General features: G+C 45.4%; 1 protein-coding gene across 1 annotated transcript in view; it reads right to left on the bottom strand.

Annotated features, from left to right (window-relative positions):
- The window catches only part of mdn1 (midasin AAA ATPase 1), a 50,115-nt gene that overhangs the window by 7,383 nt on the left and 19,497 nt on the right, over window positions 1-23,235 (bottom strand). The window contains exons 35-85 of the mRNA XM_070925381.1: window positions 22,995-23,192; window positions 22,396-22,604; window positions 22,171-22,293; window positions 21,882-22,079; window positions 21,315-21,422; window positions 20,961-21,149; window positions 20,598-20,687; window positions 20,232-20,495; window positions 19,874-20,138; window positions 19,623-19,782; window positions 18,924-19,040; window positions 18,631-18,839; window positions 18,397-18,545; window positions 17,842-18,041; window positions 16,993-17,216; window positions 16,738-16,851; window positions 16,296-16,425; window positions 15,771-15,877; window positions 15,437-15,570; window positions 14,915-15,081; window positions 14,551-14,671; window positions 14,126-14,339; window positions 13,447-13,687; window positions 13,223-13,346; window positions 12,730-12,894; window positions 12,425-12,639; window positions 11,959-12,346; window positions 11,423-11,535; window positions 10,576-11,248; window positions 10,283-10,444; window positions 9,270-9,555; window positions 8,922-9,160; window positions 8,469-8,564; window positions 8,189-8,283; window positions 7,884-8,008; window positions 7,398-7,550; window positions 6,536-6,645; window positions 6,342-6,415; window positions 6,040-6,223; window positions 5,751-5,895; window positions 4,926-5,072; window positions 4,703-4,829; window positions 3,537-3,642; window positions 3,263-3,378; window positions 2,316-2,723; window positions 1,997-2,223; window positions 1,692-1,829; window positions 1,351-1,550; window positions 895-1,056; window positions 656-793; window positions 337-472 (exon numbers count right to left, since the gene is read on the bottom strand). Coding sequence (XP_070781482.1) covers window positions 337-472; window positions 656-793; window positions 895-1,056; window positions 1,351-1,550; window positions 1,692-1,829; window positions 1,997-2,223; window positions 2,316-2,723; window positions 3,263-3,378; window positions 3,537-3,642; window positions 4,703-4,829; window positions 4,926-5,072; window positions 5,751-5,895; window positions 6,040-6,223; window positions 6,342-6,415; window positions 6,536-6,645; window positions 7,398-7,550; window positions 7,884-8,008; window positions 8,189-8,283; window positions 8,469-8,564; window positions 8,922-9,160; window positions 9,270-9,555; window positions 10,283-10,444; window positions 10,576-11,248; window positions 11,423-11,535; window positions 11,959-12,346; window positions 12,425-12,639; window positions 12,730-12,894; window positions 13,223-13,346; window positions 13,447-13,687; window positions 14,126-14,339; window positions 14,551-14,671; window positions 14,915-15,081; window positions 15,437-15,570; window positions 15,771-15,877; window positions 16,296-16,425; window positions 16,738-16,851; window positions 16,993-17,216; window positions 17,842-18,041; window positions 18,397-18,545; window positions 18,631-18,839; window positions 18,924-19,040; window positions 19,623-19,782; window positions 19,874-20,138; window positions 20,232-20,495; window positions 20,598-20,687; window positions 20,961-21,149; window positions 21,315-21,422; window positions 21,882-22,079; window positions 22,171-22,293; window positions 22,396-22,604; window positions 22,995-23,192 — 9,183 coding nt within the window. The remainder of the gene's footprint in view (window positions 1-336; window positions 473-655; window positions 794-894; window positions 1,057-1,350; window positions 1,551-1,691; window positions 1,830-1,996; window positions 2,224-2,315; window positions 2,724-3,262; window positions 3,379-3,536; window positions 3,643-4,702; window positions 4,830-4,925; window positions 5,073-5,750; window positions 5,896-6,039; window positions 6,224-6,341; window positions 6,416-6,535; window positions 6,646-7,397; window positions 7,551-7,883; window positions 8,009-8,188; window positions 8,284-8,468; window positions 8,565-8,921; window positions 9,161-9,269; window positions 9,556-10,282; window positions 10,445-10,575; window positions 11,249-11,422; window positions 11,536-11,958; window positions 12,347-12,424; window positions 12,640-12,729; window positions 12,895-13,222; window positions 13,347-13,446; window positions 13,688-14,125; window positions 14,340-14,550; window positions 14,672-14,914; window positions 15,082-15,436; window positions 15,571-15,770; window positions 15,878-16,295; window positions 16,426-16,737; window positions 16,852-16,992; window positions 17,217-17,841; window positions 18,042-18,396; window positions 18,546-18,630; window positions 18,840-18,923; window positions 19,041-19,622; window positions 19,783-19,873; window positions 20,139-20,231; window positions 20,496-20,597; window positions 20,688-20,960; window positions 21,150-21,314; window positions 21,423-21,881; window positions 22,080-22,170; window positions 22,294-22,395; window positions 22,605-22,994; window positions 23,193-23,235) is intronic.

The following is a 23,235-nucleotide window of genomic DNA, read 5'->3' as shown; positions in this document are numbered from 1 at the left end:
AAAATCACCTGGTGTAGTGATTGTTTGTGAAGAATGCAGATAATATCTACATATTAAACATCATACTGATAAGTTTAAAGATCACCACAGAAACAGCTACTGTAACACAAAGTAAGCTAGTCGAAGATTGATCTTTTTAGTCTGATATCTGCGGTGCATAAATGTAGACATTTGTTCCCAACTTTGTGCGATTTGTAGCAGGCTGTGGGAACCGTTGTTTTACTTTTATTTACTATAGCGATACACCGGAAGTCAAGAAACACAACCGGATGTGGAACAAACCCAAAAATGAGTGAGTGAGCATACGCTCAATAAGCTACAGACAGTTCAAGATACCCGATTCATTCTCATCCCCATCATGCATCTGGCCATCAAAGTCCTCTGACATCTCGATAGCGTTGTCTTCCGCCTTGATATTCCCTTTTTCCTGCTCTTCTTCCTTTTCCTGACCCTCCTGGAAAGTGTCCTCCACCTGGAAGAAGAAGAACGCAGGGATAGCTTTGTGAGAAATGATCCACTCATACATTTGATAGGCTCCTTATATTTTTATATATATATATTTATATTGGTTAAGAGCAATTGGTTTTTGCTACATTTTTTGAGTTGAGATTATTCTGTAAAAAATGTATTATTAAAATGTTATATATTTCATCACCTGATCTTCATTCTCGATCTTGTCACTGACGTCTTTGGTGCCCTCGCCTTCTCCTATACCTCCGCCCTCATGGTCCAGAAACTCTGTGGCACCTTCTCCATCTCCACTGGCCATCAGCTCCTGAGGCAGGCAGAAACCCTGAGGAGGAGGAGACCACGACAATCATTTAGCCACTGCTTTCAGTTGAACTTAATTGATGCCTGTGTTACTTTTTAAAGAAATGCATGTTGTGTCCGTACCTTCTGAGCGAGCTCAGTAAAGATGCTGGCCAGTACAGAGAGCAGTTTGCCTGTGCTCCTGTGCGCTCCCAGGGTCACAGCCAGGTAGTAACGCACCACGTCAGAGTAAATCCCCAGCAGAGGCTCCAGACGCACCAGCATCCTGCACGCCCTGTTCACCTCCTGAACACACACACACAGCAACATGGACAGATGTTGATGGCATTGCATGATGGTACAATACAACTCATGAATAGCTCCCCACAAACTGGAGCTCACTATGGTGGCACCACTGTTACCAGTAGCAAAAAGATACAATCTACTTAGCTTTGAGAGCTTTACTCATTTTTATTTTCTCAAATTAGTTTTCAAATCCCAATCACTACGCATGAAACCACTGGCTCTTGAATCAATATAATCCATTTGTATTGTAGCTGGACAGTAAAGTATTCTAGATGTCATATGTGCAGCTGGTACCTGGAGCTGTGGTGCCTGACAGGAGTCTCTGTGAGTCCTCAGGCGGATCAGCAGCCTCTCCAGCCCGGCGCTGACGTCTCCCACACACAGAGCCTCCACCTCAGCCGTCAGCTCCTCCTCCAGGAGTCGAGTCAGGTGACCGGGCTTCAGCAGGTCCTCAACCGGCCCTTCATTCTCCTCTTCCTCCTCTTCAGCACCCTCTGACAACATCACATAACATCATTTGTTTTGCTTGTCGCTTGTAATGTTCTACATTGGAATGAACCAACATTTGAGCAGGATTTTGAATTTGCTCCCTTTTCTGTACAGCAGCCCTGCAGGGAGCAATGCATCATCCTCACCTCTCTTGACATCTCCATGCTGCTCTCTTTGTTCTTCTCTCTCCTGTCTCTTCACGAGTGTCTGGACAGCACACAGCAATGTGTTGATGTTTGTCTCCAGCTCAGCAGAGAATTCAGTACAGAAGGCAGGCTGGTGATCTGTTAGGGGGAAAAACGGAGGCAAATAAGGAGAGCAAATAACCAGCAGCGAAAGTTACTTTTTTTTTTTTTTTACCCCCCTTAGTTTGTCTTCATGTCTGTCAGCAGGATGTCTTAGAGGTATCTGAAGGAAGGATAGTATTATGCTCACTGGTCAGTGCATTCACCTGAGTGCTGGAGTCCCTGGGAGAACAGCTGGGTCTTCCAGGTGGTGAACTCTGTGATGTTAGCCTCCATCTGTCCTCTGACATACTGCAGGCTCTGGGGGATGGCTGGCTGGCTGTCCGCACTGCCGACACACACGGCCGAGGTGAAGAGCTGCTCCACGCTGGGCATCTGAGCCACTATAGCTCCCAGCTGGTCGAAGGCTGAACAGCATGTGACAAAGTAATTCCTGTGGAAAGTAACAGTGTTGTTGGGACGGTTTAGGTCTTTAGTTACTGCTACATTAGTTTTCAAATAAACTCTTGAGTGATTATGTTTTACCACGTGTGGAGTACTCTTTCAGAGGTCTGCTGTGCCACATTGTCCAGCTCCACCTTCAGGCTTTGAGCCTGCTTCAACATTGCATTCATGTGCTGGTTTAACTGGCACCAGGCGGTGTCTCCCCTCCGCATCAGACAGCCGTGGGGTCGGCGCTGCGCTGCCAGCGGGGACGGGCACCTCAGGGTGTGCTGCCTGCAGCTGCTCGTCTCCTCCTTCTGCTGGAGGTCCTCTGGGCAGCACTGCAGCAGCCAGGCCAGCTGCTGCAGGAGGGTGGTGCACTGGGCAGCCAGCGCCTGCCCCCTGCTGACCCAAGCCTGGAGAGAGGCCTGGGGTGGGAGGGTGCAGCCTGGGTCCTCACTGTGGCTCTGGAGGTGGGCCTTGATGCCCTGGACGCTGTCTGTTAGGCTCCTGGGAGTGGTGACGAGACATGAAGAGATAATACACACACACACACACATATGTAAAATCTTTTTTTTTTAATCTATGGTTGCTGTTTTGTAGCTGACCCTGACCTCTGACCTCACTGGGTGGAGGCAAATTAAGGAAAAGAAATTTCCCCAATAGGATCAATAGTATTGTAATAATAGTAACGTAGTATCATAATAATATTGGTTTGCCATTTTAACGAGATGCCACCATTACATCAGAAGCATTAATATCATTATTCCATACCAAAGGTGTGTTTTCTTCTGGGGACCAGGAACACATGTCCCCCACCATTTGTTTTGTTTTACGCACTAAAAGCTCCTTAAACATTGACATCTTCTGTCCTGTTCTGGTATTATTTGTAGTTTATATTCTTCTAAGAAGATGCCGGAATTGAACATCACAGATCCGTAATAGACAGTTCTTTGTAGTTAAGAAATACAAGCAAACAACCGCTTTTGAAACCAACCCTGCACCCTTGTTTCTTTGTTCCACACTGTGTCTTGTGGCAGCAGACTGACCTGAGATGGACCCACTGCTCGGTGAGCTTGGCCAGTCGTCGCCGCTGTCTGAGGAGCAGCTTGAAAAGGTGAGAGGAGAAACCTCTACAGCGCTCTATGTTCCCGAGACCCAGCTCCTAAAACCAAACAATAACACACAAACACACACTTCAGACTACAGGGCCAAAACACACAGACCACACACTGACACACTGACATCTACATCTGTAATCCCTAACCTTCAGCCTTTAGACAGAGAGCTGTGAGAGCACCAGACAATCAGTATGTGTCTCACCTTGGCAGCGTGCTGAAGCGCTGTCTGCAGGGCTGTTCTCCTGGCCCATGAATGGTAAAAGTACTTCTGACATCCATCCCATGCTGTCAACAACTCTGTAAACAACCTACAATATCAAGAATGCAGAGGAAAAAACTTTCAGAGTGAACACAATACACATATTCTTGAGGTGTCCACCACTCCCTTGAAAACAAGTGGGACTAAAAAGTGAAATTTTATTTAGAAAGCCTAATATAACAAATCACACATTTGACTAAAGCAGCTTTACAGTCTGTACAGCTTACTACGCCCCTCTATCCTTCGTTTCGGAAAAGGAAAAACTCACTTTAACAGTGAAAAAAAATGGAAGAAACCTCAGGAGGAGTAACAGAGGAGGGATACCGATATGTTATCTAGCTAAAGTTTGCTAGTTTCCTTGTCATACCAGACCAAATAAGGTTGTAGCGACAAAACCATTTAAAAAAAACAAAAACTAATTTAGCAAGAATGTGCATTTTAAGGTCCCATATTGTAGAAAGTGAGATTTCCCTGTCTTGTCTGATTATAAAACAGGTCCAGGTGCCGTATAAATACTGTGAAAATATCAAAACGTTCAGTGCACGGAGAAATGCACATAGCCCGTATTCAAAAACTGTGCCTTTAAATGAGCCGTCAGGATTTCTGTGAGGTTGTGATGTCACAACTACACAGTCACCGCACTCAGCCACGCCCCCAGCAGGTGATCTGATCCAGGCACAGCACGTCCACCAAGTACAGGGACACTCATCCACCCGCTCCGTCTGTCTGAGTTATTGGAGCGCTCTGCTCAGGACTATTCATCAGGTTTTTGGAGGTTGTTCAGTTAGTTTAAAACGGCTTGTTTCAGACAGACGGTGAACTGAGGGGCTGCATAAAGGGCCAGTTGAAGATACATACACTGTTGAACTGTGATTCATGCAAAGCTACTCTAGTGGAATCCCAGAATAAAAATATTGAGCTGAAATGAGCATGATATGGGACCTTTAATATATAATTCAACTTTTCATTTTGCAATTCTGGGATAATGATGAATTCTAAAACAGTGTAATAGCAGCACAAGTAGGAGTCTAGTCAGCAACCTGACTCAGTGATGCCAGGTACACAGCAACATTGGCTTGTTAGTGCATCTATGAACAGGTTCTATTTACGTGCTCTCGGCCAGTTCCGGGTTCCTGACAGCAGAGAGAGCGATGCTCATCTCCAGCGGCTGCATACAGAGGGTTTCGTCAGGGTCAGCCGTCCTGTTCCACGTCAGGCCTTTCCGGTACGACAGACCTTAATGGGATGTGAAATATACAGAGAGAGTTTGTGAGACTGTTTTTTCTTTAAATTACTACGTGACACCTGTAAATCAGACAGAGGAAGACTCACCTATTTCCGTGAGCATCTTGAACAGGTCTGACAGAGCTCTCTGTTTCTGCTGCAGGATGTGCTTGACCTCCGCCTTCTGCTTCTCTTTCTCTGCTGACGTGTCGATGGTCAGGCTCTGCAGGTCCCGCAGGTTGCTGATGATCTCGCCTGGAAAGAAGAAAAAGGGACACTACATTGACACTGAGGTTGCAGCAATGTGACAAATTGGGAAGCAGCTTCATGATGTAATGTTGCTGGTTTGAATGCATAATGTCCTTGACTAGGTAAAAACACAAATATTACAATCTATCAAAGTGGTCCTGAACAAAACATTTAACCTAAAAGCTGCTGTAATCTTTAAGGTTACGGTTAAGGAAGATATATGTTCCACAACAGTTCAGTGACCGCAGTGTTACCAGAATAAAACAACTCAACTGGGAGTACTGGCCTGTGGTGCCTTTACACACAACGCAAGATCACACTGGTCCACCCCTTTTCATTTTTATCCTCATCCTTTATTTGCAGTTTTGTGACCTTTAATGGAAAACTAATTATGTACCTCCAGCTACTTACTGAAACACTCGCTGAATCAACTGAGAAAATGGAAATATGTCCATTACACTGTCTAAACATCTGATTTTATAAAGCAGCTTATTTAACTATTTTGAGTTCTGTGAGCAGAAAAGCCTAAATATAAAAGTTGCTATTGACCCAACAGACCAGTAATGGTAAAAAAATGGCCATGTGGTCATTCAAATCAAACGGGTTTATCCTTTTAAACGGTAAATATCATCTCACTCTGTCCGTTAGACTTTGATATATATTGTGTGCAAGTGGGTTTCTTACCAGTGAAGTAGTCCAGGTCTTCAGACAGCTGAGGCACTGGGTTTTTCTTCAGCAGCTGCACACACATCTTCTTCATCTTCCTGGCCAGAACAGGCAGACGTCCCTGTAGAGATGAAGCTTCAAATCCTTCATCTGGGTCCTCATTCTGAAACAGCCAATTTATTTGAGGTTATTAATTCATTATTTATCCTCATAAAGCATATGACAATAACAGAAATCAGAAAGACAGAAAATCGATTATTCATTTGAGATAATGAACAACAGTAAAAATACTCCATGAGACGTGTACCTGCAGATCTCTGCCCTTCCCCGGCAGGGTGCTCTTCAGTGCCTGGTGAACCCGATGGATGGGTGTTTCCTCTGGGTTGGCATCCACACTGTCCAAGCTAGCGCTGCTTCCCTGTTGCACCAGGGCGGGAACACTCGGACCATTCAGAGCCTCCTGAAACTTCTTGACAAACTTGAAGAGAGTCCTGAGAGAAGAAAAATATACTTTAGGCAGAACAACGGTGATGGCAAGGCAGCCATGTGTCCTGTCAAAAAAACAAATATTTACAGCATAGCACTAATCAAATTGTGGCGATATCTTACCGATGTGTCTTCTCCACTGACTGTTTGATGGACCAGAAACTGACATCGTTCCACTTGGAAATCTTGACAAAGTCCTGAGGACAGCAATTCACATCACAGTGGAAATGAAGAATGTGCATGCAGTTATTAATCTGGCATGTACGGACAAGGTTTCAGAGTACTAGCATGCAGTGAAAAAGGACACTAGTATGAACCTTGAGCTCCTTCTCGATGGGATGTCTGAGCTGACTGATTCTGGTCTGGATGCAGTCAGAGAACTGACTGTAGTATTTGTGCAGGTTCCACAAAAGACTGGACAGTGACTCTGTAAGATAAGGAGAGCGTTTACAGTGTAATCCCACAGCAATGGTGCAACAAACACTAGATCTCACCTTGGTTCCCAACCATGGGGTCCTGACCCCCATCAGGGGTCGCCAAAGCTCCACGAGGGGTCGTGAAGCCCTCTTGATTTTAGGGATGTAAGAATTTTTATGTATAGAAAATCTAATATACATGAATTTAATAAATTTTACCTAATTGAATTAATCAATATTTATTTATTATAAAGCCAGGCTGCTCAGACTATTAAAACACAAGTATGATAAAAGAAAAAAGAAAAGAAAATTCCTATTCCTAAAAATATAAGGAAAAATCGTCTGACAGATTGCAACATCCACAGGAAATAGTCTGTTCAGAATTATATACAAAATTCCTAGTTTTATACTTTTATACAAACTTCCTGCAGGTATTAAGTTCACTGTTTAGGTTAATTGTACAGTTAATTGTTCTGTGCTGTTATTGTCTTTTATGTAATCAATATAATAAAATATACATACAGATATCTCAAAAGAAGTAGACTACTTTTCCCCCTTTTTTTGTGTGTGGGAGGCGGTGGGTGTCGTCAGTTTATATACAATGGTAAAATAGGGGTCCCTTAAGAAAAATGATTGCTTCGTGGCCAGTATGTAGAGGAGAAATGATGGCGGTGAATAACTCTTTCAGCGCACAGAGGGCAGAAGAGTATTGTATTAACATTGACTTGTGTGTCTTGTTTAAGATAGAGTAGTGATGGCTGACCTTGTCCAGGCTGGTTGGGGACCAGCAGGAGGTGGCAGTGGAAGCTGAGCAGCATGGCCAGGCGGCTGTGGAACTCTCCCAGGGTGGAGCCCTCCATGAAGGCCTGGAGGGTGGTGGACAAAGAGGACAGGGGGAGGCGCTCCACCTCCTCATCTGGAGAGGACAGTAACAAAAAGTCTTAGCAGTCATAGCGTTTTGAATGTTTTGAATTTTTTTCTTTGCTATAATTTGTGTCTGGAAATTCACACTGATTAATTGTGTTGTAGTGAGCTAATACTGGTGCACTGATTTCACTCTTCACTGCTACTTGTTTCCATTTGCAGAGACATATCGAGATCGACAGGCAGGTAAATAGTGCCAAGCTTCTTTTCACTTTCACTTTCATTGTTTTCATACAATTTTGATTTGATATTGCTTTATCAAGTGTCATCGTAAAACATCCAAATCAACTGAATCAGCACACACTCAGAGCCGTCGTGTATGTACCTGCAGTAGCATCCATCCTCTGTTCCTCCAGATATCTCTCTACTAGCTGGTAGATAGAGAACCAGTGTCTGGTTGATTTCTCAGTGTGCCGCTTCATTGCGTTGTCCAGACTGCTCGACCAGCAGCTACATGAGTCACACAAGAATCACAGGACAGGACACGTTTACATTCCACACACAAGAAAAGGAAACAGCTTGTATACTCTGGTCATGGTCTTATATCCTAGTTGAGAAAGTTTTAATCTCTTTTATCTCATATCTAAAAGTATCTAAAAAGAATCACAAGATGCTGGCTGGATTTCTTACTTGAGCTCCAGTTTGCGCCACTGGATGATGAGCTGGGTGACTGGTTCCAGTTCTTTCCGCAGAGACACTGAGCGGCTGGCGTTATTCTCCCAGTCCTGATGAGCGGAGCAGAGAACAGAGGTGACAAAAAATAACGCAGAGCTCACCTCTGTGAAACTAGAACTAAAAATGTCATTGATTTCTTTTCTAGTTAATGAAATGTATCAAGGCTACATGGAACACCAAAATACACTGATGTAATCATGCATGGCACGTGAGGTATTTTGCTAACGGAGCTCACCTGTGCTTTACTGAGCAGGATCTCCAGACCATTGAGGAACTTGGCCAGTGGACTGGCCAGACTGAAAGCCATGATCCTCTCCATCACCACAGTCAGCTAGAAAAAAAACACACAGAGGGAAGATTACACATTATAGCAACCACGACTAGAGTTTCACAACTCATCTGAAGCAACGGGTGTATTTAGAGGAGATGACCTACTTTGTCTACAGGCTACAGAACCTTTTACGGGTTTAAGTAATCACAGATTTGTAAGATACCACAGCATTTGTTCATATCCAAGACCCAAAATTCTGAAAGTCAGTTTGGCAGATATAGATAAATATAAGTAAATATCATTGTAAATATCAGAGACTGGAGGAAAAGGTCACAGGTTTGATCCTGCCTCCTGTTACATTCCTTGCTTTAAAACATGTTGACTCACTGCAGGAGATGAAGGAAAAAGGTCACTGACCTGTACAAGAGCTGGGTGCTCTGGCCAGTCCTCCAGTCTCTGCTTTACTGTCACACTCAGCTGCTCCAAGACAGGAAGACAGAGGCGGGCCTCGGCCATGTTGGGCTGCTGGTAGAAGTCATAAGGTCCTTCTGAGATGACAGCCAGACTGTCAGGACCCCCCGAGCCCTGCACCGTGTTCTGGAGGAGGGCAGAGAGCAGCAGTTCACTGCCTGTGAGCTGCTGGTCCAACTCAGCATCTGGGGAGGGGGGCACAGAAGTCATAATCCACTTTCCATTTAAAAACAACAATCCATTTACAAAAGTACATTCCTGTTGCATATATGAGTGAGAAACAAGGACACTGACCAATCAGATGATAGAAGCGTGACATCATCGGGGAAGCAATCTGATAGGAGGAGACCAGGGCTTTGATGTGTTCTTTGCTGTGATTGGCTGGTATTGTGCTCTGGTACCACAGTGATTGGGCATATCCCTGACAGAGGCGCTGATGAACCTGGACCACTGTATTCATGGCAGCTGGACACAGGAAGCTGCTCTCACTGGACTCCTCCTGGGCTTCCTCTTCCTCCCTCTTAAGTCCGGAGTCTGCTGGACCCTCCAGACTTGGAAGGGCCATGATGTCTGCAAAGTCCTGATGAAGTATGGATATATACAGTGAGCTAGTATTTATAAAGACTCTTGAATGTTTTTTGTCCCATCAGTGGCAGGGCATCGGTTTGGCCATGTCACTCAACTTAACTCTCTGGTCCAAGACATTTTGTTCTAAACCAAATCTTATCTGGACAACTACCAGCCAGACTGCCAGGAAGTTTGCTGTGGATACTCATGCTCCCTTGTGGGTGAATCCTTATGATATTGATAACCTTTGACCTTTTCTCTTGTGTCACTGTCATTCCAAAAATGTAAACTTTGCACACAACCTGTTTTATCATCTAATAATTTCCATGAAAGTCGTTGAACACATTTGTGCAAGGACTGTGTGGGCGTTTCCAACTGCTAAATTCGTTCATATATGTGCAGCAGCGTAAAGTGCATAGGGGTTGGGTGACACAGATCAGAGGGCATGGTGATAAATTAATCTCACTCTCAGCCAGTCACGTCACTGGTCTCATAGCTCTAAACCGCTGAGCCAATCACAGTGAAGCATGACGACAGCAGCTCAACAAATGGAGTCTTCAGGAAGTCATATTGTTGTCTGGATGGTGCACAGCAGCACGATGTGAACACAGCATCAGAAATGTGCAGTCAGAAGCAGATGGTTTTTTTGAGCACTTCACCCTTGAACTTTAATGAGGTTGAAATTTACACCGGTAGAATCTTAAAATATTGATAGAGATTACTATGAAATTTGTGAATACCTTGTTGAACTGAGGGAACTGGCGTCTGAAGTCCCTCTCCTCCTGCTCATCCTCGGTCAGTCCTGAGCCATGCAGTCGACTGCGGTTGCGGTACAGACTGGCCTCCAGCTGCTCCTGCTCTCTCTTCCGTTTCTCCTGCTCATCCCACTCGTTCACCAGCGCCTGAGGAGCATCATGTACATACAGTCACGCATTTAATCTGGAAAAGTTTGACAACATTTTTATTTCTTGTTGAATAGAGTCACATTTTAACCCAGAAACCGATTGATCTAGGTGTAAACTGAAGCTCTGACCTGACAGATGTGCCTGAAGAGACTGTGCGTCTCGTTGCTGAACTCTCCCGTGGACAGGGTGTGGCACTGCACATACAGCAGAGCGTTCAAGAGCAGCGTGGAGGACTGGGGGATCACATGCGCGGAGTCCTGCTGCTGGGGCAGAAGCTTCACCAGACAGCGCAGAACATCCATGCAAGCCCTGGAGCAGAGGAAGTCTGCCCGGGCCAGGTAGGACGGCAGGCTGGGGGACAGGGAGGGGAATGCCAGCAGGCAGGACACAAACTTGGGCAGGCCAGGTACAGGTGTGAGCGATGCGGCCACCTGGGAAGCCACGAGCCTCATGCCGTGCCGGAGCTGGAGGATGCCGACCCGCACCGGCCCGACCACATCAGGGAACAGGGGGTAATCCTCTAGCAGCCTCTGGCAGAAGCGGTGCTGGGAGTTCTGCCACACAGCCTCCTCCTTCAGCAGGCCCTGGACTGCTGACCTAGACTTGGGGGAGGAGCTCTGCAGGGTCTTCAGCAGGTGGGACAACAGGTCTTCCACAGCTGATGCCTGGCCGATGCTGCAGAGGTAGTGCTGCAGCTCCTGGAAGAGGCGACCATACTGGGGTTCATGAGGTCGACAGGCCTGCTTCCTGGAGAGCTCAGCAATCTGCTCCTTCACCTGCTGCATACGGATCCACAGGTACCTACAACATTGTTTACATTAGCATGAAAATTTGAATGTGATTGAGCAAAATAAACTTACTGACCTTCCCTGGTAATACTGTGACAGACTTGAATCATGGTCATTTTTAAATTGTATTCTGCCAGAAGTTCTCAGTTGAAAAAGCATGCAATAAGAACTTGTGGCCGGTTCTGACCTGATTCGAGGATGCTGGAAACCATCAGTGGTGCTGCTCTCCTCCAGCTCTGCTCCGGTCATCAGCTGAGACGACAGGCTGCGTCCTCTCCACTCCTCCTGCAGCAGAGCCAGCTGCAACAGACAGAGAGAGACAATACACTATATACAGTTCTGCTAAAAAAAAAGTGTTGTTTTGACAGACAGCTTGTTAAAGGACCCATATTATGCTCATTTCAGCTCTATATTTTTATTCTGGGATTCCCCTAGAGTAACTTTGCATGATTCACAGTTCAAAAAAGTCCTTATTTATCTTCTACTGGCCCTTTCTGCAGCCCCTCAGTTCCCCCTCTGTCTGAAACAAGCCGTTTTAACAGTAGTCCTGAGCAGAGCGCTCCAATAACTTAGACAGACTGAGCAGGTGGATGAGCATCGCTGCGCTTTTAAAAAAGTCAACAGACTGTTTTTTTTCAGAATATATGAAATGGAGTGTGTGCCTTGGCTGAAAAAGAATAGCTATGGTGTCAGGATTTAAAAAAAACAAAAACAGTTGCTGACCTCCTGCTGAGCGTAGTTGAGTTTGTAGGCCCTCTTCACAGCTGGGTCGAAGATGGTCTGTGGGGTCCACGCTTTGATCTGCAGCAGGCCCATGTTGACCCAGAACACTCCAGAGCAGGCCAGCGGGTTGGAGCCTTGGACTTTGCTTTGGACGTACTGCTGCAGGCAGGTGATGCAGGCCTCCACCAGGCCATCAGGGAGCACATTGGGAGGCAGGAAGTCTCTGAAGACAGTCTGAATCTCCTGGGCAGCTATCAGAGGGTCGGGGTCCTCCACCAGGCTCTCACAGCTCTCCATGTAGCCCTCCTGCAGGCTGGGGGGCAGCAGGTCAGCCATGCTCTGAAGCTGCCGACGCAGGACCGCACCCTGGAGCCTGAAGTCTGTGCCCCTGTGGAGGTATGGCGGTGATTAGTGAGCCCAAAAATGATAAATGCTTGTGAATGACATTTTTAATGTTTTAATCTACCTGAATTCAGCCAGCGCAGGGATGGCCATGTTGTCCCACAACACAGCAGACACATCCTGCAGCTGCTGGATCCTCTCCTTCCACTCCCCAAGGGTAACATGTGAGAGAGAGAGGAGGGCTTCAGCTGATGGTTCCCATCGACCTCCAGTCTCACTGCTGCTGAGCACTCCCAGAATACAACGCGACCACACTGCTTTACTCAGCAAGGCTGGTCCCTGAAAACAACATGGACATGTATTAAAACAGCAGGGAATCAGACTGATTTAAACACAGTGACATCAACAGCAGATGTTAAAGGCCAGTACCATGTTGTCTGCTCCGTGGTGCAGCTTTGAAGCTGGCTGGGTCTCAGGTCTCAGTGGGTCCCATTTTAGCCAGCGGTCAGGGTCTGAGGTCACACTGCTGGTCCACAGGGCAGCCAGAGCTTCCGACAGCAGGTCACACCACACAAACTGCAGCTCCTCAGCCGGCTGGAGGGGAGAAAAATCAGGAGCAGCATTTTATTATAACTGTCGCTTTGAATAATTGTTTTCATTTCAGACATTTTATTTTTGGAGCGCTGACAGAAAACAAAGAGAGAAGATGATTCAAACCAGGGATGCTGCGATTACATGGTCAATGTTATAATCCACCTAAATCTGAATTTCACACAATCCACATCACACTGGACCACAAACTTCGCACATACATCATTCTGCACAGTGAAGGCCAAACATCCAAATGAAGAAATAATAAGCAAAACCCATTTTTAAGTGTAGGAGGACTTCCATATTGATACTGAAACCTTATTCTACTGACCCTGTCACTGCTGAGCAGGAACCACAGCGGCTGGAGCTGACTGACGTTCATCGGTGTGGACTGGAGGCAGTAGCGCAAATGTCTGGAGAGTTCTCGGCGTAAACTGTCCTCAGCCTCCTGGTCGCTGCAAATCAATGGGAGGAGTTCACTAAACAGTCCATCTGTTTCAAGATCAGTCCCCATAAATCATTTTGTTTTGTTGAAGAGGAAAAAAAGAGTTTTACCCAGGAGAAAGAGCCAGGTACAGCAGGTCAGTGCTGAGTCGCAGCTGGTTGAGTACAGCCAGTTCCTCCATCAGAGGCCAGAGCTGAGCCCTGCGGCTGAGCTGCTGGAGCTCCTCTCTGGCCAGGTGGACTCCATCTCCTGGCTCCTCACCCTCAGACAAGGAGCAGACCTCCAGGAGTCCTCTGGAGGTCATCTGATGCTGCTGCTGCTCCACGCTCAACACCAACCGTGCCAACACTCCTGATATATGTGAGAAAATAGTATGACATTAACATATTGACCCTTTAATATCACACTGGAGTTTTTCTAGAAGTTTTTAGACGCATCTACGCTTCTAATCAACATTTCAACTTTTTCAACTCCCAATTCTACCAGTTTTACATTTCAGCTTCCAGTTTTTTGAGCAGTGCAGTGCAATACATTTCAGCTTTCAGATCTTTCAGGCAAATTCATTTCAGATTTCTGCATTTTCAGGAACGCTTTAGGATTTATTTCAGCATTCACACACATTTTCAGCAAGAAATGCAGAGGTAACAGAGTGTCTCCACTGCATATGGCACTTTTAAAAATCTAATTTGTTACCCTGAATTTTAAATTATGGATTTTTAAAATCACCACCATAGCCATCCTAGCAAGTCAGGTACACAGTTAAAAGGTCTTTCTGTGACACAATCTCACCAGATTTATGTGGATCCAGCTGGTTGTTTGCCAGCAGAACCAGGCCCCAGGCTTCTAGCAGACTCTCTTTGATGTCCAGCCCAAGCCCAGCACCCTGAAGTCGGACCAGCTCCTGCCTCCAAGGACCTGTGGTGCCGTCCAGCCTTAGATCACTAATATCCAGGGCTTTACTCAGGAGTCTGAGCCGAGACGCGCACTCAGCCACCGAGTCCAACTGGAGAAGAAGATGGATGAGACTTGTGAGGTGATTCAGATCATCTCAGATAAGACATTACACCAAACTGGCTTTTAAATACTTTCTTATTTTTGGTTTGGACAACCATATTAGACAAGATAGAAAAGACAAAAAGAAAGACAGTAAACACAAAAGAACAACTGATGATAAGTAAACAAGACAGTAAAATAGAGCTGATGTGTCTCCAGACCTTGAATGGCAGAGCTTTCCCAAGGGTTTTCTGGATGCCTTTCAGAGCTGTGGCTACAGACATCGGGGTGGACAGAACAGTCTGGATGGCGACGGCGACAGCCTGCAGTTCCTGGTGACCTCTGTGACAGTCATAAGTGTTGGTAAGTGGATATATATTAACTGTAGACACTGAAAAATAAAATTCCTATAACATGATTGTAACTTGTAAGATAAAAATATTGTATGTAAGATAGAACGTCCTATTGCAATCTCATAGTCATCTCTGCAGTGTTAGAGCAAATATAAATAAACGCATAATTATAAATTGACTAACTTCAAAGAAAATGTCATATAATGTAGTGTGGAGGGAAAAAAGTGTTTACTCGAATGTGGCGTCTGCGTCTCCCAGGAGCAGCTGGGGCAGTCGAAGGATGAGGTGTTTCTGCACCCACTGCCAGTGCAGAGACAGCACAGAGATGCCCTGAGAGTCAGCCAGCAGCGTGCTGCAGACATCCCAGAAACGGTCCAGCCACTGCAGCAGCTGCAGGATCTACACACACATACGACAGGCAGAGTGCCATGAGTGAGGAGACCATAGCGAGGCCAAGTTTGAATTTTATAAGAACTCTGTTTAACCTCGGAGGACTTTCCTTAATGATTTTAGAGTCATTTTAGGAGGAGGAGGAAGAGGAGGAGGTACAGCATAGATAGCAATTGAAGAAGCAGTAGTAGAGGTATAGGTGTTATTGCTAGTAGGGGTAATTGTAACTATAGCAGCAGCAACAGCAGCAACTGTAGTAACAGTAGCAATAGTAATAGTAGCAGTAATATTAGCAGTTGTAGTTGTAAACAACCCAGGAAAAGAAAATGGTGGAGGTAAAGTGACAAAGTGAGTGAGTTCTGACCTCAAACATGATGTGGTCTGAGATGTAGGGCTGTCCGCTCTGCACAGCCTGCAGGGTGAATGAGTCCCACAGGTCGAAGAAGGTCCGCAAGTGCATCAGCACTGGGTGGGGCAGGTGACCAATATCCACAGTCCCTGTGAGGGGAGGAAAACACACGCGGCACTAACTCAGTCAGAGTTACACACCATCCTGCATGCTGTATAGCTCAGTGGGTAGACATATTGATTTTGTTTTTAACTGTAACTCAGTTTTACAGGTGGGCGTCCGGTATCGAAAACTGTGCTACTGCTATGTTTCTTTCAGTTCATAATTACCCAAAGTGTGCTGTGCATACCTTTGCTGAAGGCTGTGGCTATTCTCAGGGCAGAGTTCTGAGCAGACATGTTGATAGCACAGGTGCAGACGACAGACCTCTCCTCTCTGTCCGTCATCAGAACAATCCTGACAAACACGCAAACAAATCACTAGCACTCTCACTAACAACTAAAATAAATCCTTTGTGGTTCATACATTTAATATAAGATTACTTTGCATGGTAAACAACAAATTATAAGATAAGATCTCAAGATAATTTCATATATTTTAAGACATTTTTGAACGACAGTACATATCACATTTATAATTATAAAGGTCCCATACTGTACAAAATGATATTTCCATGTCTTTTTTTAGGATTATAAAGGTCCAGGTGCTATATAAATACAATGAAAGCATCAAAACGCTCAGTACACAGAGAAATTCACATGGGTTAGGGTTGATTTGTTAGGCTTCCACTTGCAAATGTCCATACACTGTTTTGTTCTTCTGCAGTCTGCACATGGCAAGCAGGATAATGCCAAGTGCACTGGTCCTACTGTACCTGTTGGCGACTGCGTTCAGTGCCTCTAGAAACTCCATGTATCTTTCCTCATCCTCAAAGTTGCATTTGTTCGCTAAAATATCCAGATATTGCTTGTTCCATCGCATGTCCACCAGAATCCTGTATTCATCTGACAATATAACAAGACAGTGATTAGTACTCCTTGAAAATGGCAGCAGTAGGTTGCAACAAAACTTATTCACTAAATACCTTCACTTTCACATGCATTCAGCATACCTTAAAACCTGCATTGTAATTAACAGTGATTAACCTTCATGACTGTATTAACCTTTGAATTCTTTGAGATTTTAATATAAGACTTTATCTGTTATACACCAAACACATATTTAGATTTGCAGGTAGCACTTTTATTATTCTGGTCAGAGATTACAGGTCCAGTATCTTTAAGAATAAGATAGAACGAGACAACCAAAGAGTTTACCTATGCTGTGAGGCTGGAGCAACTCTGCCAGCGACTTGCCCTTGGAAGCAAGTTTGCTACCAAACACAGCCTTCAGAGCCCTGTTTCCTGCCTCCAACTGGACCAGAGCTGAATCTGGAAGAGTCAAGAACCACACTGTGTTAGGATCAAAGGACTGGATCCTGGTACTGGGTGCCTGGACAGTCCTGACAAAAGACAACTCGTACATATACATATACATTTACATACTATATATACACACACACACACACACACCAGGGGCATATTTGTAGCTCTTCACGAGGTGTGAAAGCCAGCTGCTGCGGAGGATCCAGTCTCCATGCGATGCTCTCTCTGTGAGCTGTCTCACTGCTGTGGGGATCAGCCTCAGAGCATCTCCTTCTGCCAAATCCACCACTCCTCCAGAGAACACCAGGCCTTCATGAACACCACTGCTCTGCAGCGTCCTCTGCAGGTCACTCAGACTCAGAGGACGACTCCTGCACACAACACAATTGGTGTAATTATTTCCTAAATTATTAACTTTTTCAAGTGGTATTTCAACTGTTTTCAGTTCTTTCACTTCAACAAACAGTTAAACTGCTTTCAGCACTTACACGTCATCTGACACTTCCACTACTTTTATCTTTTTATCTCTTTATTAAGAGACTATCTGCTTTTACTAATTACATTCAAACTGACACATCAACCCCTTTCTTCGTGTGCTTACACTTCAGCTGACATTACAAGTGACATCTTACACTTCACAGTGTTTAACTCCTTTTAGTGCTTGAACTTTGAATCTTCAGCTTTTTCATGTGAACTGATACTTGAACTTCACTCAGCACTTAAAACTGACACTTTAATTTCATTCAGTGTTTACACTTAGGCAGGAACTTCAACCCCTTTTAAGAGCTCAATTTTAACTTTAACTAAAACCTTCTCTGAGTAATTCTGTTTCAACTGCCACTTGAGCTGCTTTCAGTATTTCAAGTTCAGGTACAACTTAATTTCCTTTAATATCTTTTTCTGTATTGGATGGATCCTTCCATGAAATGAACATTGGCGTTGTTCTGAGTGTGTTGCTCTTTTCTGCTCATGTGATTGTGCTGTTACCATTCTCACCGTTTGCCCTGCAGGCTAAGGGTGTTCAGGCAAAATGAGAGGACCTGTCCATCTCGGAGGACAGCAGAGAAGCAGGAATCCTCCGTGGAGAGGAGGGCAGAGGGGAAGCCGTCGGGCCAAACTCCAGCACACAGCAGCCCACTGCCCCAGTCCTCTGTGTCCAGGATGGCCAAGTGCTGCTCAATCACCTGCTGGGCTTGCTGGAGGGATAATAATGCACTAATGTTTACTCATCCTCTAGATTTCTTTATGCTAGAGGAAAGGTCAAAAACATTAGGATTTATGCTGTGGAATATCTGCAGCATGTCTGTGTTTGGAATATGCAACTAATTTATGGCTGAGACCTGAAGAGAAGGAAATTGCAACAGTCTGGGTAAAGCATGCTTGGTTTACAAATGAAAGTCTAGAGTAAAATATCACCCCCAAGTACACTGTCCTAGTGGGAATATATATATCTGCCCTCCTTACACCACAAGTAAGGAGGACAGGTGTGAAAGAGGCCCCTCCATTGACAAACGATGGTCAGACAGGAGGAATATTACAGTGTGTTGATACCTTTTGGCTGGCAGTGGAGCGCTGGCAGAGTGAGTAGGCCTCGCCACAGGCATGCTGCAGGGCGCTGGGTAAATCTACACCTCTCTGCAGCTGGCAAGACAGCAGGGTGGCAGAATGGAGGAGGGAGGCCACAGATGAGGCAGGGGAATCTGAAAGATAGAGTTTTTTTTTTATTAACTGTGCAGACTGACTGACTGACAGTATATTTAATTGTTGTCATTATTCAGTGCTTACCCCAGATGGCAGATTTGATGCTTTTATGAATTTCAATCAGCAGATCACACACACAGTCCCCAATCACCCCTGCGGTGTGAAGCAGGGTCTTCAGGTCCAGCGTGTCCCAGCAGACCCCCTCATGTTCCCCTGGGATGTAAACCTCCACCCCTCTGTTCCTCATTGCTCTGGAGAGCTCCCCATGCACAGGGTCCATGGTCAGGAACAACCTGTGCAGCCACACCCATTAGCTGAGCATGGACTTCTTTAATGAATTCAACAACAAGAGAACAAGGACACATTTTGCATACTACCTGAAGTTAGGATGTGGGGTGATTTGGGGGGTCTTCCCGTCTATGACGCCGCGTTCGTTGATGGTGAGAGCTCCACCGGGCTCCAGCAGGGCGTTGAGGCGATCCAGGACAGAGGCACTAAGCACATTATACATGATCAGTGTAATTAATGCTAAATTAATGCAGTGCTAAATTCTGTGTGTTTTTTCAGGCTTGACACATTGTTTTTCTGTAAAACTAATTAATCTATATATAATATTTTGAATTCTATCCTCACGTTAGCATTGCAGTCAATGGAAATAGAGCATCTTTAAACAGTTTGTCACTTATGGAGCAATCAATCTTATAAGATCTAAATAAATTACAGGCATCTCTATGTTGTCTAGCTGAAGTACACATATTTTTGACACTAGTTTGAAATCTGCCTTTACATGCATGGACAGCTGTTATCTCAACCCTGGTGGTTGCGTAAGTCTCAGTGTGAAGCCACCTGAGTTTTTCCCATTTGTCCAGGTAGCTGAACATGATCATGGTTTCTTAACTTTGCAGAAGTGCATACTAAAATTAATTAGAATTCTAATAGAAGACACACAACAGGTTAAGCTATCCAGACACGACTCTCCTGAGTGGTTAATTAAATGGCTTTTTATTTTTCCCAAAGTTTTCACAAATAGATCAACAAGCACACAAATACACATAAAACACTTCACTTTTCCTCACCTGCAGAAGTTGACATTGTCCATAAGCAGCCAGTCACCAGCCTGCAGGGCCTGGACCAGCATACCGTCCAACCACTCGAAGCCTCCGTTGGTCCAGCCGTCCTCCAGCTGAGCCAGACGCTCCTTCAGCAGCGTGAAGTCCATCTGCAGTTTGGACATATCTGAACGACAAACAAAAGCATGTTACTGCGCTGGGAACACATTCTTAACACATTATATTTACAAGACAAATAAATAGTACTTGACTATTACCAGTGAACACTTTGAGTTTGGTGTTGAGTTTCTGCAGCAGGAGGATGATGACCTCCAGCTTGTTCAGTGCCTCTGAGCTGACGGTTCCCCCAGTTCTCTGCAGTCCTTCCTCCTTTAGCCAGTGGCAGAACAGACCCCATGTCTGCAGCAGGAACTCTGTGTCCTGGATGCCAACATCCAGTGACATCAAACCACGCCTTATTACCATGGCAACTATGTAGTCCACGCTCTCCAGTACTTGCTGCCATGGCCTCATAATATCCACCTGGTATGAAAAAAAGAGTGCAGAGTGATGCAGTCTTGTGTCTTCAGACAATGAAAGAGGCTTGGCAAACTAGGACTCTGAGTTCCTGGTTACCTGTTCAAAGCCTCCCAGCAGCTCTGTGGTGTCCATGGCACTGTTCATGGCCATGACCCTGAGGCGGTGTCCCGTCAGCAGAGCCAGCAGCCTCACCAGGCTGGTCTTGCCACTGGCTGTGGGGCCGACCAGTATGGTCATCCAGCCCATCTCCACACACTTCATCAGGGACTCCAGGGGCCGCAGTGCATGGTGCGTGATGGTCAGTGGGGGGTCCAGGGCCACAGGGGCTCCACCGCTGCGCTGCAGGACAGAGAAGCCCACCTACGGGGGCAATCCATGGGAGAAGAAATACTTCACTTTGTCTGTACAATTTAAAACATTCACTGCTGAAAAACAGGATGAGGTTTTGTTGTTTTGACAAACCTGCAGGTTGAGTGGAGTGATGTGGAACTGTCTGGAGCCGCTGTAAGGCTCAAAGTCCTCCCCAAACACCTTCCTGAACACGGACAGCACCTGTGTGGGAAAGGAAGTTCACAGTGATTTATTCCAAGTTCACAAAAACAGTGGACAGCAACCATTTCACCAACATATACACATACACGTGTGCAACAGTAAGACCATAAAAAATACAACATAAAACAAATGAAAACTTACATAGTCTGTTGAGTATGAGAGAGACAAGCATATATAATTCCTTGAAATCCCAATTAAACTTAAATAGATAAAAAAGATTTAATTTAAAAGTTTCTTGTGGACCCTCAAGTGCAAGTTGGTGAAGCAGTGTACCTGAGCTTTGTCAGCCTCTGTTCTCATCCTGTCGGCGTACACCAAGGCTACATGTTGGCCTGGGTTGAAAAACCCAGGGGACTGGTCAGCCTGCATCAGCTGACACCAGCGGAACATGTCGCGCAGGTTGAACTCCCAGGGGCTTCCTTTCTGACCCCACCACCGCTCCACACACACCTCCTGGACAAGCTGTTGGAGGCAGAAAACAAACTTTTTAGGGTGTCTTTTGACTCATTAACAGCTTAAAAAACATGTGAAACACCTCATGAGGCTAGACTTGCCAACACGTTGTATCTTCAGTTGGCACAGAAGACAATACAACAGCCATACAAGAGTAAGGGAAGAGAAACCTACCCTGTTACTGAACTCCACCATTTTAGCAACAATCTTCTTATCAATGCTGGGGAAGATGGAGTCTCCAATGAACTCCATGTCTTTGCTCGTGAGCTGGTCCACAAACACCTGAGAACACAGGGGTAATATTTCAGATTTCATGAATAGGGATGAAAAAGAATCAAAAGTGCTCTCACACATTGCTTTGCTCAGTAATAAGACGACACCTTTTGAGTTCTCTTTTCAGAGAGTTGGGCAGGGAGACAGTAGCAATGGTATATGTGAGAAACCATAAAACAACACAATCTATGGGCTCAAATATGGGCCAATAAGATTTTGAGCTTGTGAAATGATCTTCAGAAATATTTACGAAGCCTGTAACAGCACCTTGCGTGGCAGCTCACCATCGGTGTGTGAATGGGTGAATGAGACCTAATCCGTAAAGCACTTTGGGAAGGTTGTGAAGTGAAGTCCATTTACTAACTCAAAACCACATACATTTGTTTACAGCAAATGAGAAGAAGAAGAACATTTTGAAAATCGGAAAAGTATATAAAAGTTTGTATTATCATCTCAACTGGTCCTCACCTGAGTGAATCTGTTGAGGAAGGATTTAGGTAGCCCCTTACGCCCGCCGCCTTGAGTGAAGGGGTTCTGGCAGCCAAAGATCTTAGTCTTCTCCTGCTGAACCTGGAAACTCATGCCCAGTTCAGGAATGTAGACCTCTGCTCGGTGATCAAAGCAGGCGTTCAGACCCTCCAACACCGACTGAGAGGCGAGGTTCAGCTGTAACCATGACGAGAATGACGAGTCAGTTTAACATTGCAGACAAAGTAGGCCCCAAGCCATAAAAACATATCCGAACAGTTGTCCTTACCTCATCCAGGACAACCCAGTGGCCTGCCTTCAAAGCAGCCAAAAGAGGGCCATCGCGCCATGAAAACTCTCCTCCCTTCCCTCCCTCTACAGGGAGATCGGTCCCAAATAAGTCAGCAACATCCTGCCAGAGAGTACACGTCGTCAGCATCAGAGCCTTGTGGTATTTGAATCTCACTCAGGAGCACATTGGAGACCTTCTCAACCTTCACATAGAAAGGCTTACCGTCTGCTCTGACAGGTTGATTCTGACCAGGTGGTTCCCAGAAGCTTTTGCCAGAGCTGCCACCAGACTGGTCTTTCCCACGCCAGGTGAGCCCTCCAGCAGCACAGGCCTCTGCAGCTTCAGCGCCCGCAGAAGCCTCTGGGCGTTCACCGCGGTAGTGCCCGCTGCCATGGCGTAATCCGACAGGTTACGGCTGTCGGTCTGAGGCCCTGGGTGGACATGGAGAGTAATGAGCCATTTGATTCAGGCGTGAGAACGGAAACTGAAATGTATGTAAACATTACTACAGAAGGATGTAATAACCAGGGCTTTATTTTCCCAAGTAGAATCGATTTGGCAGTTTAATACAATTTCACTCTTTGTAATCACCAGGGTTTGCTATATAGCTGAAAACCTGAGGTTTTTCAAAGCAGGTTTTGAAAGGGAACCAGATGACAGCATGAGATCATAGAAATGAAAGTGTATCTGTAAAGTGTGTTTGAGCAGATAATCTAAAAAAAGGTGTTAGAAATTTGGCATGGTGGATCTGGATCACATCAAGGGTTGCTATACCATATTTGGTGTAATTTGGAGAATTAGTACCATGAAAAAGTCCGTACCTAAGGCAATATAGAAGGGGTCAATGCCGAAGAAGTCTTCGCCCCACTGTGGTTCCCGTGGCAGGCTGCTGTCGTAGACTCTCAGGGCGTCCAGCATCTCCTGATCCAGCTCGGTCATCTTGCTCAGCCGCTGTTGCAGGAAACCCAGGCACAGACGTCGTGCCAGAATGGCATTGTCTGAACAGGATACTGTGGTTCCTGCAAGAAAAGAGTGTCTCAGATCACACTTCTTAATTATCTT

The sequence above is a fragment of the Enoplosus armatus genome, chromosome 19 (assembly GCF_043641665.1).
Source record: "Enoplosus armatus isolate fEnoArm2 chromosome 19, fEnoArm2.hap1, whole genome shotgun sequence".
Lineage (NCBI taxonomy): Eukaryota > Metazoa > Chordata > Actinopteri > Centrarchiformes > Enoplosidae > Enoplosus > Enoplosus armatus.
Note: the sequence above shows the minus strand (reverse complement) of the source record. Positions and strands in the feature narration are given on the sequence as shown.